The sequence below is a fragment of the Podarcis tiliguerta genome (genome assembly GCF_965153285.1).
Source record: "Podarcis tiliguerta genome assembly, chromosome: 4".
In the NCBI taxonomy this organism is placed as follows: domain Eukaryota; kingdom Metazoa; phylum Chordata; class Lepidosauria; order Squamata; family Lacertidae; genus Podarcis; species Podarcis tiliguerta.
In genome coordinates this window covers 22,175,047-22,195,567 of record NC_139537.1, presented here as the reverse complement: position 1 = coordinate 22,195,567, position 20,521 = coordinate 22,175,047, and the positions used below count along the sequence as shown (strand labels likewise).

The 20,521-nt window shown below is 41.6% G+C and overlaps 1 protein-coding gene across 4 annotated transcripts in view; it reads left to right on the top strand.

Annotated features, from left to right (window-relative positions):
• The window catches only part of ARHGAP20 (Rho GTPase activating protein 20), a 74,838-nt gene that overhangs the window by 43,462 nt on the left and 10,855 nt on the right, over window positions 1–20,521 (top strand). For all 4 annotated transcript variants that reach the window (XM_083436478.1, XM_083436477.1, XM_083436479.1 and 1 more), the window contains exons 3-8: window positions 4,658–4,828; window positions 11,926–12,075; window positions 14,172–14,213; window positions 14,631–14,715; window positions 16,810–16,887; window positions 18,220–18,286. In XM_083436478.1, the coding sequence (XP_083292604.1) occupies window positions 4,658–4,828; window positions 11,926–12,075; window positions 14,172–14,213; window positions 14,631–14,715; window positions 16,810–16,887; window positions 18,220–18,286 (593 nt within the window). The remainder of the gene's footprint in view (window positions 1–4,657; window positions 4,829–11,925; window positions 12,076–14,171; window positions 14,214–14,630; window positions 14,716–16,809; window positions 16,888–18,219; window positions 18,287–20,521) is intronic.

Below are 20,521 nucleotides of genomic sequence, written 5' to 3'. Positions count from 1 at the left end.
TTTGCTCAATGTGGGGCTCGAATCCACAACCCTGACCTGAGATGAAGAGCCTCATGCTCTTCCGAGTGAGCTATTCCTCACCAGATGTATTAATGTGTCATATACCCCTCCCACTGCTTTTCAAGGTATAGTGTAAGTCATTTGAAGAGCCATTGGGGGACAAGCAACTAATAAATAAAAAATGTTGAGATGAATTAAGCAAAAGCTTACCTCAACTAGAAAAATTAAGGTCTCTATTGCACGCCCCCCCCCCCCCCGCGCGCGCGCACACACACACACACAGCACTAAAATTCAGGGGTTCTGGGTGAACAAATAATCAATGTGATTTAGTAACAAAACCTTTGTTTCTCTTTGTTGTTTTTTAAAAATAAGAATACTTAAAGTATTAATAGTTTATAAGAAAGAATACTTAAAATACTAACGATAAAGAATCTAACACCCTATCCCTACACCTTTTGGGACCCTAGGCAAGTCCCAAAAGCTCAGGATAAAAGCACAGGATGTGCCCCTTTCCCTTATGTCAACCCAATAGAATTACTTGGAAGTGACCTTTGATCACAGTCTACCCTGAGGTCTGCTGATGCTCTCTAACTTGCTTGCTGTTGGGTCCCCAGGGGGTGGTGGAAATGGAAAGTGGCTCTTCAGTGACTCACTCAGCCACTTACCTCAGCCTGTGAGCTTACACCTCCTCCAGGATCAGAGGTACTGTGTAGACCAGGCACCCCAAAACTCGGCCCTCCAGCTGTTTAGGGACTACAACTCCCATCATCCCTAGCTAACAGGACCAGTGGTCAGGGATGATGGGAATTGTAGTCCCAAAACAGCTGGAGGGCCGAGTTTGGGGATGCCTGGTGTAGACAAAGTGCTAGAAGTGGAAGAGGGCTGCTGCCCTCACGCCCTGCTTGTGGGCTTCTCATAGATAGGCATCCAATTAGCTACCATAAGGAACAGGATACGGGACTTTGGCCTGATATACCCGGGCTTTTCTTATGTCCTTAGGATATTGTATGATTTATTTTGTTGATGGAGAAGATTACTGATCAAGTCAAAGTTGGCAGGAGCCAAGCCAGTCTGGCATATTGGCTTGGTTGCTTTCCCCGTCCCCCTTAAGTATACAGAAACTTCAGCATGATTTTATCTTAGGGTCTAGTAAATATGCTTCTGTTTATGTACATTCTAAATGGTTTGGCTTTAGTTCAAGCAAATATGTTCTGAATGTTTTACTTCGTATGAGTTGATATCAAAATGAGGGATGAGAGCAGGCTTCTCAATTCCTCCCTGTTTACATTACTATTTATTTTGGAGGATTTTATTTTATTTTTGTAAATGGTATTATCTGCACATGCCTGGAACGTGGTGGTGGGGGTCCTCAGTTGGTGGCATTTCTGTCCATTTTCCTATTTTATGAATAGAGTAAAAACAAATAGTTTGAAAAGAGAGAGAAGAGCTTTGCTGCTTTGCACCCTTTGGTGCATAATATTTCTCGGTCAAAAGTTCCACAGTACACTTGATTGAAGCTTTAACCCTTTGACTTTGCTTTTTTATTGCATGTTATTTTGGCTTTAATAAAGTAGCTCTCAAAAACTGCGCACACCCTTTGGCCCCATTTAAAGCAGTGGTTTAGCAGTTAATCTCACTTCCCAGGGAATTCTGGGAATTGTAGCTCTTTGAGGGGACTAGTCTTTTAACAACTCTCAGCACCCTTAACAGATTACAGTTCTACGGATCCTTTGCGGATAGTCATGACTGTTTAAAGTGATGTTATACTGCTTTAAATGTATACTGCAGGTGGGGCCTTTCTACACTTGCTGCATTCTTCACACTGCACCTGAAAAACCTTCTTTATGCATATTTGCCCTCCTGGATAATAATGCAAGAATTAAAAAAGGAGAAATTGCTTATTATCCCACTGGGGTTATAGTTACTATTTGTGAACGTCCTGAACCTTGGCTGTTATAGGATTTCTTAGTAATAAAGGCTTTCAAAATTGTTCACCTCACCTCAACTACCCTTTCCTCTGCGTGTCTCTCACCTCCCAGTTTGAGCACACTGTTCAGACATTATCGCACCATCCAGTTTAGCATGTGAAATTTGAAGCTTTAATGATTTCTGCTTGCTTTTGTACATAACACGGGAGACTTGCCAGGCAAATATCGAAATGAGACCGAAAATCCCGAACACATTGTTCAAGCAAAGTGTACCATAAAAAATTATTCTTGAATAAGTTTCCATAAATGCTGAAATCCCAATTATTTTAATAATCTGAGTTCAGTACCCTGGTATGACCCAAATGCACGAAGCAAAGAAGAGTAGAAAAACTTCTTTGTGCATTTACTATCTTTTTAAAAAAACGAAGAAAAGAAAAATGATGATAAAATGAGGGTTCTCCCTGTTTCTGAAGTAATGTCCCTATGTCTTCAGAAATGGGTACTTTTTTCTACTTGAGCTTGCATGAAGGACTGCTATTTATTTCCAGTTTCCCCGCTGTACCTATTTAACAGCAGAATGTCAAGCAAGAATTCAACAGATGCCATTTCCTTTACACTTTAGCTTCAGGGTTCCATTTCCATACGACTTGGTCAAAAAACCTTTGAACATCTGCTGCGGAATGCTAGTGTGTTGCAGAGGATTGGGGGGGTGTTATAAGGTTGCATACATAGTTAATGCGGGACGCGCTCTTCTGGGCCCCTGTTGATTTACATGAACTGAATATGCAACCTAGAACACACCTCATATTCACTTGTAAACAGGAAGGTCACTAGTGATGGGCAATCTTATTCATTGTTATTGATCTTCCCACTGAAGGAACCCAGCTAAGTATGGAAGGACCCCCAGTGTTTCCTAGAACACGGTTTGAACACTGCATTATAGTATTGTGGTGCTTCAGCTATTGACTCGTTGTCATAGAGGCCTTCAAGGTGCAGAGGCCTTCCAGGAAAATAATGTGGTAATGGAAGGGGGTTGCACCATCCAAATCCAAAATTGTCTCCAGCTGTAATTTGTAGTGTTTTAGTCACACTTGATGAATTGCACATAATTTATAACCTTTCTTTAGTCCAAGGGCTGCAAATCCTATCCATTAATGGGCACTAGTGGTGACAACAGGCCTACTTTTCATTGTTTAGGTCAGGCATAGGGAACCTGTGGCATTTCAGATGTGCCTGGATTACAATCTTCATTCCCCAGGGGTGAGACTAAGAGAGCCTCTCCCACCAGCTAGCCTTACCGGGTCTATGATCCACCCTGGGTGAGGGGCCACCCCACTCTCCCCAGACCAGCCCTGCTTCATGAGTGGAATGGTCAAGTTTAATGAGAGCTCTGAGCAAACTCATACCCCATAACTATTCCCCATAACTGTTCCCCACCCCCTTTTCTTTTCCCTCACCTACTTCCTTCTCCTTTCTGCTCTTTCTCTTGCCATCCCCACTCTTCCTTTTATCCCACCCGCTCTCTCTAACCAGGTGGGGGCAGGGAGAAATTTCCTGAGCAGTTTGTGGCACGGTTATTCCTGATGATTGACTATGCTGGCTGGCTGGGAGTCTCACAAAATCCGGAGGGCACCCGGGTTGCCTATCCCTGATTTAGATTAATATCATGGGGTGGAATAAGATAATGACAAGTACCCAGATTGGGACAGGGTTTCTTGATTCACTGTTCTCCTTCTTGAAGATTTAAATCTTCTTGAAGATTTAAACCAAGGAGAAGGGGGCCTGGGGTATATGGAGAGAAGGGTTTTGTCAATTTTGCAGAGTGGTTAAAAATGGCAGATCTGATCCAAACTGGAAAATATTCATCAGACTTAAGAAATAATAAAATGCAGCATTTTTGACCCAACAAACAAATGATAAGGCTGAATTCTCACAGTCAGGCAGCAACTATCTGCATCCTCCCTGTGGTTGTAGTTTGTGTCCTCTCAGCACCAGCTGTTAGGGTTTCCCAAGTCAGCATTGTCATTAGACACCTCTGAATAATCCAGCTGCACTCAGCAAGGGCCATAACAAACACCAGGATGGTGAAGCCAAGAAGCATCCAAACACAGCATGAGTCTCTCCACTCAGGGAACGTTCCTGCAAAGTTCTTTGGGTGGTCAGCTGTTTCGATTGTTGTTGTTCCCAGTAAATAGGATTGGGTGGGGAAGGATGGAGGATTCTGGGAAACTGTGTGCACAGCCAGATGCAGAAGGGGTGTGTGTGTAAAAATCTGGGTAAAGGAAAGCTGGGAACAAAACTGGGTTTTCCCAAAGATAAAATAAATATTGCCCCACACATCTATGATACCAGTAACTAAATCAAAACTTGGATAAAACTCAAGAATTGGAATTTAGTAAATTTCGATGGTAAAATTAACACTGGAGGGTGTTGCGTGGGGTGTCAATGGTATTCAAATAAGAGTTTGTGGGGGTTTTTTCTAAATAGGTTCTAGGTGTGTCCATTTTCAAAGATTTGATTTTTTTTGTCAGAGTTTGGAGGAAATCCTGTTCTGATCCCTCAAATGATACCTGAATTTCACCTCTGTTCTGAGTACATGAAATTTGTTTGGTTCTCAGCTTGATTTCAAATTTGAAATGGTTTATTCATTCATATTGCTGTGTGGACAAGGATGGCATGTGGATTCTTTGGTTCAGCTCACACTGTCTTCCTTTCACATTTGCTACAGGGAAAGTTGCTTCTCTCCCATCAGTCCAGAGACATGTCCGCTGGTGCAGTCCTTCATTTGTCCCAGCAGAACATTCCTTATGGATGGACATGTGCAGCTGAAGACTGGCCTGCAGACCCAGGAACGACACCTTTTCCTCTTTACAGATATTCTTGTGGTCGCCAAACCCAAGTAGGTCCAGCACTGAAGAAAGGACTCTTTGAGATTCCTGATAATTTTCTTTACAAACTACTGTTCTGGGGTTTGAAGCTCAGAATATTCCTGTAGTTACCTTGTTATTACTATTTATTTAGCCAGATTTATTACACCTAATACATGGTGTAATACCTACAGCCACTGTTGACTTGGAAGTAAGAAGTATGTCCAGTTCTATTAATAAGAATGTACTTTTTGCACATGGCACTTAAAAGGAGCCCTTTTATTTAACTTGCTTAACATGTCACTTTTGAGCATTGTTATTTAAAGCTTTCACAAACAAATCCACGTGTAACAGAGGAACAACCAGATCATTTTTTGTTGCAATAGGGCCCTGTACAGTTTTTAGTTACTGCAAATGCAAATGTCATCTAATAATTATTTTTAAAATGTGAGAACAACCCTGCTTTGATGAGAACTCTGATCCCTAATTTAAGCATGGATTTTTAGCACCTTGGAAACCCAATCACTCTGTGACTTTGGGCTAATGAAGGCATAACTGTAGTTCAGGAGTCAGTTGCAGCATTGCATTCCATCTCACCTCCCATCTTCTTGTAAGAACTTAGCCACAACTATAGCTGTTTCCAGGGAAGAAGTTTATTGCTTGGGCAGTTGCACTGGTGGCGAGTGCATGAATGCAGCCCATGCAAGCCCATTCATGGTGGACCTGGGGGTTTGCTATTTTATGATTTCATTGTATTTATTAATTGTGCATTTGTATCTGTACTTAACGGTAGTTTTGTTGTAGTTTTGTTGTATTAATCTGTTCACTGCTTTGGAGGCAAAAAAAGTGGTATATAAATAAGCCAATGATGGTCCTACCACCTACCAAACTTTCTCAACCTGGTGCCCTCCATATGTTTTTCACTTCCACCATGGACGATGGGAGTACACCAAATTGGAGAAGGCAGTACAACACTTACTATATGACATCAGGCTTTTTCCTTCTTAGCTTCTTCCTCACATATAATCACATGTGAAAGAACCCCCAAGGATTGCCCGAAACCACAAGCACTACAGGAGGCTGGAATGCTAGAGCTCCAGCTTGTAAATTTGATTTAATTTGTGTACGGCTGAGTGAATAATCCAAGCTCAGTGTCAAGCCTGACTGCACACAGACGGCTTACCCAGACTCCTCGGTGCTCTCACCTTCTGTTTCGGAGCATCTTCCAAACAGGTCTTGCTAATGCAAGATCATTAAAGCAAAAGGGTGTACTCGTGATAACAAAGCAGAGAGTGGTATTGAATGAAGTTTTATTCAGAACAGACCCGTTCAAATGAATGAACATGACTAAGTTACATCCATTACTTTTAGTGGGTCTGCTCTAGTAAAGTTTATATGAATACTACTCACTTAAATAAATCTATTTATGAGATAGTTATCAATAGGATCTCCCTTTGTTTTTAAACCACTCATTATTAAGAACTAGATAGATTTCCTTACCTGAACTCACAGCCGCTTGAACTTGTCGCAAATGAACTCTGAACCCCAAAGCCAAATTAAAGCAGGATTTTATTAGAAATATGAAGGAGGAGACAAGAAGGGAAAATAGGTTGGTACTTTAAGAAAAGAAACATCAAATACCAAACACCAAACTTTTCTGTCTATTAGACACCCCCATGTATTAGACGCCCCCTATTTTGGGGGGCTCGCATTTAAGAAAATAAGCAATTGGGGGGGGGGGGATATGCCGAACCAAATGTCACTCACTCAACTGGCATACTCTAACAATCGCAAGCAATGCAAGCCAAATTGCTGAAGCGGCAGCCAATCCAAAGCAGCCCTTGACGCATCCGCTAATAACCCACCCATTTGACAAAGCAGCAGCCAATCCAAAGCAGCTGTTGATGCATCCACAAATAATCCACCTGATTGACAAAGCAGCAGCCAATAGAAAAGCAGCCCTTGCAGCAGACACCATTCACCCACCCAATCGCTAGATCCTGCTTGTGGAAGCAACTACCCATGTATAAGACACCCCCCCCCCCATTTTTCTACTTTATTTTGGAGTAAAAAACCCTCGTCTAATACACGAAAAAGTAAGGTAACTAGTTAATCTATGGAAAACATTGCTTGTAGCCCTGTTACAGTCACAGATAGGTTCACCCAATGCATCCTTGATGGTCAAAAGTGGGGATAAAGGAATATGGACATCTTATCCTGTATTTTTCATGTTCACATCCAAGTGGCTTTGATTGACAGACTGCCTGGCACAACTAATGTGCTGAAGCACTCTAAACGTTTTGGAAAGCCAAGAAGTGAAGAGAGCAAGGTGTTAATTAAAAAGGCGATTGCCAGGTCTGTTGCTGATACACAGGATATATAATCAAAGGCTGGCTCAGATTGTGTACTCAGTAGTGACAGGAGTTAAATGACTCGGTTCTTGGGAGGAATGGTGACTTACATGCCTCAAAGAAAGAAATTCTGACGGGGAAAATCTGCATCTCCATGACAAAGTAACTGTTGATGTTTATCAGAATACCAGACTTCCATATTGCTTCTGTGCAAATTTTAATTAATTTCAGGCGGAACAGTTCTATATATGCATTTACTCATAAATGCAGGATTGCTTCCTCTTGTTTCTTTTGCTATCTTGTTTTCACATTCTAATCCACTACATTAGATCTTAGTATTTTTATGGTATAATCCATACCTCTGAGTCTGTGTGTCAGCCTTCTCCTTGCAAAGTGCTGTGTTAAAGCACACAAGAGGGATACATTAAGATAAATAATGTGTTTGGGGAATTTTTCATCTAGAAGTTCAGAGGTTCCTCACCTGTATGCAGTGCATAAGGAAATGGCAATTGCTTTTCCCTGCTTACAGGAAACTTGAGGGCCTTTGTGATGTTGGCAGCTATAACTTCACCTTCGGTCCTGGCTATTTGCATATCTGGCAAAGATATGGGAGGAAAAGATCAAGAATGACTTAATCCCACTTCAGAAATAACACCTCATGGATTCCATCAATGCACAAATTAGCCCCTCTTTCTGGCATCTGAACATGCAGCCTGAACATCTGTAGCAGAGAAGCTGTATGTGTGAAAAATTCACATGATCTGGGAGAGGCTTTGGAGGGACGATATAAAATTTGCGGCATGCTATGATTTAAAAGAGAACTGCATGAAAATGCTCTATAGGTGGTATTTAACACCTGTCAAGCTGGCCAAAATGTTCAGATCTAGGTGAAACACCTGTTGGAAATGCAGGGAGGTGGAAGGCACATTGATCCACATGGGGTGGAACTGTAAAAAGATCAGAGAATTTTGGGAGATGATCTATAACGAACTTTTAAAAATGTTTAAATGCTCTTTTCCCAAGAAGCCTGAAGCCTTCCAGCTAGGAATAATGAGCAATGAAATCTCAAAGAAATTCAGGAGAATTTTCATGTATGCTACAGTAGCAGCCAAAATTTTAATCGCAAAAGGTTGGCAAGGAGAAGCTATCCCGTCCAAATTAGACTGGCAAAACAAATTGCGAGAATATGCAGAACTAGCTAGATTATCAGCAAGGTTCCATGATGTTACCGATGAGAAATTCAGTAGAAAGTGGGATGTATACAGAGTTTATTTAAAAGAACATTGCAAAAATATAAATCCGTTGGCAGGTCTGGATTGACTTTCTGCGTGTAATAGGAGAATCTTATAAAATTAATGTAATTGAAACAACCTAGAAGAGACAAAAGTTTAGTGTGCAGATAAAGAATGTAATCTGGGAACCACAATGGGGGGACCGGAGGTCATGTTGAATCCAACTACAAACTGTTACAACAAGCACCAACTATGGAATGAATGAATGTTTGTTTATTTTTATTTTCATTTTCTGTTGATTACTTAGGTTACACGGTTTTTAAAACCAATAAAACATATTATTTTTTAAAAATCACATGATCAGGAGCCATTTCACTGTTCATTATCACATGGCACCCTTGTGTGTTCATCTGTAAAGTATTTTTTTGCTACAGGTTTGCTATATGTACAGGTGCCAGAGGGTAGGGTCAGTCAGTAATACCCCCTCTCAGACTGGTCAAACATATGGGTGTAATTTCTCAAGAGGGCTATAGAAATGGAGGCATCCACCAGAACAGTTACTGTCTAGAACACAGCTGATTTGACTGTGCTGAGGAAGCAAGAACATACGTTTTGGTGAATTGGGGCATTTCACAGACACGGTCACCACAAAGATGGGGCTATAACTGAATAGAACTGAAAGGATATGGCGGGGGGAACTGAGGTAATGATACACGTGAGGCGGTGGATAGAGGCAATTAAAGAAACTCTTGGAAGCACTAGTCTAAATATGCTATTTCCATAGGAATTAGAGTAATGTTCATTTGAATCATGCTCATTAAAAGTAAATTACCAATTGAGCATGGGACAGATCTGGGTTACAAGCAAGATTTTATAGTATCAGAAATTGGGAGCAGCTTTTGTTGCTTTAGCCCATAGTCCTAGGTGTGTAATGTGGTATCTGGCACCTGGGAGGAATTTACTCAACTTGCAATTTGCATCATGGAACTTTGTCTACAAGCTGATCTCATGACTACAACATCCTACTTGATTTTTATACTTATTCTTTATTTTTCCTTCCTGGGTAGCATCTTGCCTGATTAAGAGTTCTCAAATCTTTCCCCAATTTTGTGACAATCTGCTTGTTCTTAATAAGGGCATTTCCCAACAGCAGATTTGGAAGGAGATTTTAAACAGAGCAACATAGCTACTTTTTTCTTTCCCCGTCACATTGTGATTGGTTACAAAAAAAAGGGGGTAGGAAGTTTACTTAGTGTATTTGAAATGTCGGTTCTTATTCAGATTTTATTTGAGGCTGGCTCCTAGGAGATGGCCATTAGTACCGACTCCATTATTGTAAACCACCTCTGTACCGTTGTTGATTCAGGCAATTTGTGTTGAAGTGGTTTCAACAAAGAACTGAGCTGCTTTTAATTGTTTAATTAGACAATTAATTGTCAGCTTGGCGTTCTGTGTTCAAGAGAGCTATATAGCTGCCAACTTTTTGGCTATTGCTTCTGTGGCTTTAATGGCTGCTCAGTATGTGGAAATTTAACAGATAAAATGAAGCGTTTCCTGGCATGGGGATAAAGTGATGAGGAAAAGCTGTGTTTCTCAGATTTTCCTGGGAAGATCCCTGCCAGGAAAAAAAGGTTAGCCATAAGAATATAACATTTCCCAGAAATGAAATATCTGAAACTGAGATAGCAGAAGGGAGGTTTGGTGTGGATGTGACCAAAGTCTTGTGGCACCTTATTTTAGTCCCAACATTCAGTTTCATTGGATGCTCTGGGTTCCCATACCATGAGAGAAGAAGATAAACTTTTGTTTATCTAGTTTTTCCAAACCATATATGTATCTTCCACTTACTTACCTTTTTTAAAAAAACAATATCTCCCAGTGTTGTAATCATTTCTCATTGGGAGGAATGCTCTATAGTCCTGCTGATTTACACTGCCATTTTCTGCATCACATTAACCCCTGAGAATTTCAACATTAAATGCTGAACTAGGAGCAGGAGCTATGATAGGGAATACAGAAGTTTGATTCTCAGAAGGCGCTGTCTACCTAGAATGCCTGGGGAAACATCAGCGGAACTTGAGAGAATTGTCTAACGGAACGGCTGTGATCTTGCCCAACTCCTGTTCATTTCGGTGAGGTTTTCATTGGAGGCTCTTCCCAGTGAGTTGTGTCCAGAGCTATGTTTACATCTGTGGATATTTGAACTGGTGCCAGTTCCTCTGCGGCACAGCATCCAGCCACAGCTGTTAACAGACGAGATATTAAAAGCTCTGGAAAAGTAAGAGCATCATAAATGTAGGTCAGTCCTTTGAAATCCACAAGGGTCAAGTGCTTTCACATTGGAGATCTAGATTGCTGAATGTGTCCTATGTTGTTTGTACTGCAAATTAGACTAATACCGAAGAAGGAATTCCACTTTGCCTATCCCTCCCAGGGCTTGTTCTGCCCTTGCTTAGCCTTTGGGTATCCTCTTGAAATGAGACTGGGAATGTGGAACTAAGGCTCATGTGTACCTTCCCCATAACGAGAACATGGAGAGACACCACATTTATTTGAATGTGAGATCTTCCTTACCCTGTGATAGAGATCAGCTACAGCACCTTATAATGAGAATGACTGGTATGTGTGTATATGGTATGGGGGGATTAAGGCATGCTCTCAGTTTCTAATGCATCAGATAACAATAAGCAAAACACTTCCGGACAGAAGTGACTATTAAAGAAGATTATTTGAACACCTACTGGAAGTTAGGTCTTCTCTGAACTCCTAATGCAAGGCTGATAGAAACTCTCCCATCAGCATTTTGGCTGATGGGGCCTGCATATATAAAAGCAGAGATGTCTTGCAGTGGCTTGCAGTATAAAAACACAATATAACCAGCCAAAAGCAAGCCAAATTAGAAATATCAATACTAATATCAGCAGCAAAAGTAATAGTCAGCAAAATTATGCATATGCTCAAGTCAGGCGTCTCTTCCATGTCTGTGGTAAGCCTGCTTGTCCCATTGATGCACATCTGACAAGAGTTGAGGGAAAGGCCAAGTACATGTGACCTTCCCCATACTTCCTATGTCAGCCTTTTTATCCTTCCACACCAGGCTTCACACACAAGGTCAGCAAGTGTGTTCATTTTCGTTTTTATTTATATTAATGAGCTGCTTTTGTACCGAATGACTCGAAGTGGCTTGAATACCAAAGTGACATCAGAACATTCTCTGACCTTTCTTGACATGGCTTTGAGATAACCCTTGTTTCCACTTGTAAGGGCAGATATATACTCCTGGATTCACTGAAATACAGCATTTGGAAGCAGTCTTTGTTTCACTAGAGAACTTGGTCAGGTCCAACGAAGCCCATTTTTGAATTGGTGATCATCTGTTAGTTCACCCTTTTTGCCTCCAGGGCTGTGTCAGTTGCAACTCCTGTGTGTAGTTCCAACAGAGTCCATTGTTTCTAGTTTTGCACTGGCTGAAATGTGCCTGTTTTATAGTTATTTCTAACCTTCAGTTGCCAGGGATTTAGTATAACAGACTTCTTTTAATTACAGGTCACACTTGCATTTCAAACTGAAGAGCCAGGCGCGTCTCTGTGACATGTGGACAGCTTCTTGCCTGGAAGAGGTCTGTGAAGGTAGCACGGACCTGGAGAAGTCTTTTGTTTTAGGATGGCCCACCACCAACTGTGTTGCCAGCTTCAGGTACGAGAGACTATTTGCATTGGTTGCCCCCTTTCCTGCCTGCATTCATCCAACAGCGTTAAAGTTCATGAATGACCAAGAGTTGAAAATACCCAGTACCCTTTTTTATGAATTACCTCAATGAGAGACCCTTCATAGCGCAAATGAAGTTGGTGCCGAATCATGATTCCTTCTGCAGCTTGGAATGAGTGGAGCCCTCTGGGTCTTGCTTTTCAGAGTAACAGTTTTGTGGCAGTTCTTCAAATGCACATGAAATTATAATTTACATGCATGCAAGTCATACTTACTTTTCTCATGGTTTTGTGGTGCATTTGTGGTATAGACCTTCTGCCTGTACAGTTTGACTGTCATGGCTTCTCTCAAAAGATTCTGGAAACTGCTGTTTTGATAAGGCTGTTAGAGATCTGTGGTCACCCTCACAGAGCTTCAGTTTCCAGAGTATCTGGGGAGAGGGATGCTACTGAGGTCCTCCTGGTGGTCCCCGCAATGGATATAGAGCAGAAAAGGGAAGCAGTTGAGCCAGTTGGTCAGTCCCCTCTGATTCACTTTTTACAGCCAAGAAGGGCAAGAGAGATGAGAAGACATAAGATAGGTTGGACCCCTTCTGGTACTAGTATCAATTACTGTCCATGCCTGAAGGAAATGAATTTCTCCTTATGGAATGGACTTCACCTCCAAAATCTGCTCTGAAGGGTTGGGGAGCAGATTTTAGGGTGTGCAGAGGTCTTCAGGGCAAACATAGGAAGTTGAAGTTCCATTTTGTGAGTGGGAGATACAGTTGTGCCGTGTTGGATTCTATCCAGTGAACATCTGTCATTCTATTCTAGAAATCCATTGGCACTTCATCAGTCATAATAAAACCTTTATTTTTAACAACAGCAAAATGAAGTCTAATTATATTGAGAGAAATCCAACCTTTTATCATACCCTTTGGTATTTCTAATTCTGGCTTAAGATTATATTTTTGCTTTCAATACAGTGGTACCTCAGGTTAAGTTCTTAATTCGTTCCGGAGGTCTGTTCTTAACCTGAAACTGTTCTTAACCTGAAGCGCCACTTTAGCTAATGGGGCCTCCTGCTGCTGCCACTCCGCCAGAGCACAATTTCTGTTCTCATCCTGAAGCAAAGTTCTTAACCTGAAGCACTATTTCTGGGTTAGCGGAGTCTGTAACCTGAAGCGTATGTAACCTGAAGTGTATGTAACCCGAGGTACCACTATATTGGAGAAGACTGGGGCAGGAGGATCCCCTAAGAAGATACTTGGAATATGAGTGACAGTATAGGGCAGGCTTGTATGTGGAAGGCTTCTTCTCTGAGATATTCTGTCCCGGGCCAAAACTGTGTACCTTGAATGAAGCCTGGAAACAGATTGGCAGCCTGGCTTATAAATGGCAATGTCTGTATCAAGAGAGAATATATAAGGTGGCACTCTTTTATTTCTTGCCAAATAAATTTGACAGAAAAGTTTTGATTGTCTATGCTGCAGTTCACGACCCATTTAATCGGAATCTCACTTATCTCCACTTTTACAATTTTAGAGTAAGTAGGTTCTGGTTTATGGTGATAGCATAGCTTTGATTTTATATGTCAGTGGAAAAAAACATGTTTTAAAAGGTACTTTTTCTTGACTGTCTTTTGTTGACTCTGAAATAGTCTGACTTTATAAATATGATGGCCTCTGTTAAAAAGGGAATTTTAGATTTTATGTAAGCCAAGCCATTCACAATGGGAGGTAAAGAGGGCATTTGAAGAATTTTACAAGAGTTGTTGTAAAGGAAAGTCCAAATATTTATGAAGTGCATGATGTGGAAGCAATTTATACTTCCCTTAACATCCTCTGAATCCACGGGAGGCTTTGAAACACTTTCTGAGAGATGAAAAGATACAAAGAGGTACATGAATTGATGGGTCGCTTGCTAAGGCCAAAGCTATTGGTGCCATTTACAAGCTGGCCTCATCCAACCAGTTTAGTTTCTCAGCTCTCAGCTTGGGCATGGAGGGAAGGATCTACTTCAAAATTTTGATTCTAAAGCTTTTGTTAAGTTGGGAAATGTGGTACACAGCTATCATTTAAAACTTGTTTTTCTTTGTTTCAGTTCCGTCGAGCAGAAAGAGAAGTGGCTTACTTTCCTGCAAAGGTATTTCTGTTTTGCCATAATAGCCCATACAAAGTCTTGTCTGTCATTCGGAACCTAGGACAGTTCCTTGTTGCCACCTAGTAGATATGTAGTTTCATTTTGTGCCTCCAGAAATTGAAAAAGTTTTGTGAAAGTAGATTAGAGAAACTGGCATGTTGCTTAGATAGCAAAATTGGATGGAGCTTTTCTTACTGAATAGGATTTAATTTTGCAGACTCCAAATCTACCATTTGAAGGGAATAATCAAACTATTTGTGTAGAAGAGGTCCTTCTCATTTTAAAGGTGCTTTTTAGAGGCAAGCCGTTTCAGAAGAGCTCTTCGCATTTAGAGCATCAGCATAACATATTTTCCCTTCTATTATTCTGTTGTTTCAATCTCGTTTTGTTAAACAACTCCATTTCTGCTTGCTTTGACAGCCGTATCAAGGAAGAGAAGGAAAAAGACTATCCCAAGAGCATTCCGTTGAAAATCATTGCAAAGGATATTGGAAGCTGTGCATATGTAAGTGTTCATAAGCTGTGTTGAATGAAAAGCACATCAGTGCTATCGTTGTGCCTGTTCCATTGGCAAACAGCTGTGAAAATTCAAATGCTGCATGATGTGTAACGCTTATTTCCGAGAACAAAATTTAGGTGTTTGTTTACAAGACCATTAACAAATACAGCACAGAGTCTTTGCAGACTATGGTTTCACATTACATGAACAAGCCATGGGTTTGAACACCATACCCCCATCTCATCTGCTATGATGGCAAGGAGGCAGTCAGGAGCATCTGCTTTTAAACTAATCAGAACTCCCTACTGCATCCAAACATGGGGGAGCTCTGGTTAGTTTAAACTATGGCTAGTTCAAACCATGGTTTATGACCTTGGCTTCTTCACAAACCATGGTTTATAACCACGGTCGAACAGCTCTTACTGCCAGAAAGTTCTTCTCTTTTCTTGTAACTTGAATCCAGTGGTTTGGGTCCTACCCTCTGAAGCAGGAGTAAACAAATTTCCTCCATCCTCCATGTGACAGCCAGTTAGATATTTGAAGGTGGCTATCATGTCTCCTCTCAGTCTCTTCCTATTTCCTGTGTTGGAGACTGTTCACCAAAGAGAAGCCCGGCATCCTGCCTGTTCTTGTTTCTACAGATATATGTAGGAAACCTCTAGTAGGCATCTCAGAAGCCCTTTGAGATTTTCCCTATGCTGTACTCGGTACTCAGAAAATTCTAGTCTCCTGCGTGAATTCTGCTGGGGAGCATTGTCCTAATGCTTCCTCGTTCCCCCAAAATTTCCTTGTATATCTCAGAACTGAATTCTAGCACTGGGATTTTATCTAGTCACATTTTACCAGTGGTCCATGACCTTCTTTTTCATTTTTTATCACTCCGGTTCATTATAAAATTGGCTATAAGGAACTGAGGATCAAAGCAAGTATTTCTGATTATATCCTCCAAACAAATGGTAATCATACTGGTTTAAGACAGTTTGAACAAAACTCAGCTGAGATGTTCAGGGAACGGCATCTGTCAGTTTTGCGTACGGACAAAAATTGTTCAGTAGTTCAGAACCTTTACAACTGAGTCTCTGGAGGCTCCCTTGGACTGGTCATCCTTGAAGTACAACACAGTAGTGCCAGAAATATCACTGATAAGGCAGTAGAGTGGCAGATGGAAGCTTCCTAAAAATCTGAACACTTTCTATGAAGCTCGCCTTCCCTTTTTTTGCAAGAGCAGCTGGAGATCTTGGGGAATTGTTTCATTTTATGCTAGAGTAAGGGCTAGTTAGGGAGGAGGCATATGCAGCACAAATTATTTTATTATATTCTCTAGCCAAAGGCAAGCCTTATGCAAATGTGCTGACCTACTCCTGGGTGCCAGATGTCATTGCTTTGGGAAAATGTTACCCCCCCCCCTTTGTTTATGTTCCGATCATTCAGCTATATCCCCAGGCAAAAATAGACTGCGTTTGTACTCCTTCGCTTAAGTCTTTTTGTCAGTTTATTATTTTTCAGTGGCTCATGCAGAAGGCTGTTTTTGATATTTTGCAGAGAAAAAACTGGCGCAAGATCCTGAAACCGAGAAGTCCTGTGGACATTTTTTTACTTTATTTGTCTCACTCTCTGCTAGGGCAGAAGCTTTTGCAGTTAATTATGTAATTAATTTTAGTGCATTTCAGTGGAAGAGAAGCGTCAAAAGCAATGTAGAAGATAACATTATTCACATAATGTTTGCTGACTGAAAAAAACAACAATTGCATCAAGCACTCCTATTGCATGATTTCTGTTAGTGACCTCAGACAAACATGCAAGTTGTGAGAATTTCTGCTTTGGTTTCAGTTTCTGATGGAATTCTTCTATCTCCCTAATCACAAGTGGGGTTTCCATTCAGCCATATTGTATAATTACTTAAGGATACTTTTGATCTGCCCTTCCTCGAAAAGGTATATGGTAAAGTTAAACGTTGCTTCATCAGATGTGCTTCCTGGGTGTAGACATTACATCAAAGTTCTCCTGCAAAAGTATAAGTTTCATGCTGTACTTAACTACTTTTAGAGTGCTGTGATTTGGGTAATAATGTTCTCTTCAACCTCTTTTCTCCCCCAACAGTCAAAAACCTTAACCATAAGCAACACAGACACAGCAAGTGACATAGTCCTCATGGCCTTGCAGCAACTTGGAATCAACGTGAGTATTCATGATGTCATTTTAAAAAATGTACTCTTTAACAACTTGCATTATTGGCGGATGTGTGCTTATGTTATCCCATAGGTAGTAGAAAGCTATAGCACTCTCTAACTTGGGCCACCAGGAAAAATCATTGGTGGGGGAATGAACATTAACAGGACTCAGAGGAAATATATTTATTTTTCTGAGTTTTAATCCCCCCATCTCCTTTCAGCAGAAAAGACAATCCACTTCTTTGCCTTAATGAATCTGTGTGTAGAGGAAGGTTGACTCTTATTTCTACTTAGCCACCCACTTCTAAAGCCTCAGTTGCCCCAAGAACTCATGCAATATGTACAAAACCTACAGTGTGGGGCTCTGGACCAAGATTGTAGCTGGAGTCTGGATAAAGCAAATTGTTCTGCCTGAAATGATCTGGGATTCTTCCTCTTGCCTTAATTTTGCTTCTTAGGTCAGAATTAAAAAAAAGGTAAAGGGACCCCTGACCATTAGGTCCAGTCGTGGCCGACTCAGGGGTTGCGGCGCTCATCTCACTTTATTGGCTGAGGGAGCCGGCATACAGCTTCCGGGTCATGTGGCCAGCATAACTAAGCCGCTTCTGGCGAACCAGAGCAGCGCACGGAAACGCCGTTTACCTTCCTGCCGGAGCAGTACCTATTTATCTACTTGCACTTTGGCGTGCTTTCAAACTGCTAGGTGGGCAGGAGCTAGGACTGAGCAACAGGAGCTCACCCCGTCGCGGGGATTCGAATTGCCGACCTTCTGATCAGCAAGCCCTAGACTCTGTAGTTTAGACTGCAGCACTACCCGCGTCCCTAGCTCAGTGTTACAAATTGCCAAAGGTGTACGCCCATCATTGTAGGAGTCCCTTCCATTAGCTGTGGTCCTCTGTTTCAGAGCCAGGTGTATAAATAGCAGAACAATTGCATTGGGCTTTGAGCACTGATTCTGTGGGGAAAAGAAACTGCATGGTCTGCAGGCCGCTGAAGTGAACCCTGCAGTGGTATTGAAGTAGCATCCATGGTGCAAGACGTGTATTTTAAAGAAGAGAGCAAGAGCCATGGGGATACCATCAGACATAACGTTTCTTTCCTTCACCTATGTAATACCTAGCATAAAATACCCCATCTCCTAATACCACTCTGCTGCATATTTCCATATGCCTGGGAGCAGGAAACCACAAAGCATAGTACCAGTTTCTGTGACTGCCCTGTGTAATAGGAGCTGCCTTAACTGTGGAATTGCATTTCTTTATTTTAGTTTTAGTTGGTTTTCTTCAATATAGAATTACAAACAACAAATTGCAATACTTGTGTGATTGTGTTTTTAAAGGGCTCTGAAAAAGAATATCAGCTTTGGGTGAATTCTGGTAGAGAAGATGCTCCATATCCCCTTATTGGTAAGTTTCTGGGAAGTTTGTTTTTTAGTTCCTTTTCTATCCTGTCCCCTCCTCAGGGCTTATGAGCACGCAGCAGCAGCCAAAAAGCAAGCAACACACACACAAAAGACCAAAAGGAAACCCAACCCTTACTTGCACAAGTTTGGTTGTGGAGAGGCAGCAATTTTTATGGTGTTCTCCATTTGGGATTTCAAATATGAAATATAAAAAAATATGTATCAGTCCATTAAAGTTCCCTTGGGAGGGTGGCTAGTCCTTTTCAGCTTAAGATGACAACCAACGTACATGAGGCACAGGCCTACGGATGGTAATGCAGGTCTAGATCCACTTCTTTGTTTCTGCAGACTAGGTAGGTAAAAATGACTAGGATGGTGGTGTGTTTGCCAGTACATCACTAAAGATTGACCAATGAAATCCAAGCATCCTCCCCCCACCCTTGCAGTTAAGAGCTATTGTAGTTACAGGCTCTTAATAATAGTAGTACTGCTTGATTACTAATAACCTGGACATTTTAATCGAGAAAGATACCCATTTGTCTTCTTAGATTCTGCACGTGTTCTTTAATTCTATATCTGTTGGTGCAAAATATCAGGAACAGTCTTGAAAAGCAGATGGAAGGACGTTGAGTTCGCAGAATCTCTTCCCCTGAAAGTTAGAACATAATTGTCTCCTATTAAAACTGTGCCAGATACTAAAGTGAGACTCCTTTTTTACATTCCCCCAGAAGCTTACCCTGTTTCCATATCTACTTGATTTGCAGTGGGAGTTGCACAGATGCAGATCAGAAGCCAAATTGGTGGCCCTTGTTGCTTCAGCTTTGTTCTCCGACTCCCATTACACCCACAAACAGATTTCCGCTTTCATAGCTTCCAAGTACATTTTAAACGATTAATTCTCTGCAAAATTTCACAGAAGTGATCAAGCGTGCTATTCCAGCATTAGACAGGATGTGTTTGAATTAATTTTGGAATATCTCCTTTTCCTTTTGGAGCCATAAAGTGCCTTGGCTGTTCACATTTGTTGTGATCTGAAATCTACTTCTCTGTGCAACTCAGCAGTGGCCAGACAGATGCATCTGGAAGCTCCCAAGCAGCCGCACAACCACCCCCACTTGTTTGTCTACATGGTGGTTCCATTTAGCTACCATGGCTAGTAGCAGTTGACAGATCTATAATCAGATCCAGACCAGGGCAGTGTAGTGTAGTGTAGTGTAGTGGCTAAAGCATTGGGCTAGGACTCAGAAGATCCTGGTTCATATCCCCACTCAGCCACGAAGGTCAGTCATGTTTTCTCAACCTAGCCTACCATAGTTGTTGTGAAGGTGAATGTCAATGTATGGCACCTTAAGCTCCTTGGATAAAAGGTGAGGTAGAAATGTAATTTAGAGGAAGGGCTTTTTTTCAGCCTGAACTTGCCAGAAATCAGATTGGGCACCTCTCAGGTGGGCGTCATTGCCATTATAAAAGAACAAGGGAGATGTTCAAATTGAGTTCCAGCACCTCTTTTTCTAGTAAAATAGCATTATTTAAATGCATTTGGGTGCCTGGGGAAATAGACAAGATGGCATTCCTCACCTCTCCCAATTCCAGATGCCGAAGTTTATAGGACTGCCGGTTAGGTATTATTTCAGCACTGGCAGTGGAACAGTGACCTCTATTGCACCTGAGGGCAGCACCTTGTCTTAAGGGGTACAAGAAGGTCTTGTGGTGGGAAAGATGGAAGTAAATGGGCAAAAGAAGCTAAACTAAGAACTTGTGGAAGAGCTTCTGATATTTAAATAGTTGAAAGACTGTCAAGTTGGATGCAGAACCTGGTGCCTTTCAGATGTGGCTCAGCTCCCAACTCCCTCCAGCCCCAGCCAGTATGACCCCAGTCTCCCCATTTCTGCAGCAAAGGGTAAGGAGCCCTATGTTGAAGCTTCATCCGCTCAACTGGGCCACCAGAAACACATCCTTTCGCTGGCTGGTGCCAAAATGCACGTGGATGGGGCATTTCATTTCCCTCTATTTCTGATGTTTCGGCTTATGCAGCCAAAACAGCAGGCTTGGGAGAACCCTGAAGTTTGCCAAAGTAAGGGAAAGAAATATTTAGATAAACCCTAAAGGCTTGGGACCCAAGGCAGCCCAAGGACGGTTGAATGTGTTCAGTGCCCATGCAATGGTGACTGACCGTTGAGGGCAGGAGAGTGAAAACCAGGAATACAGTGGAGGAGAGGGAACCCCAACCTGGGGACAT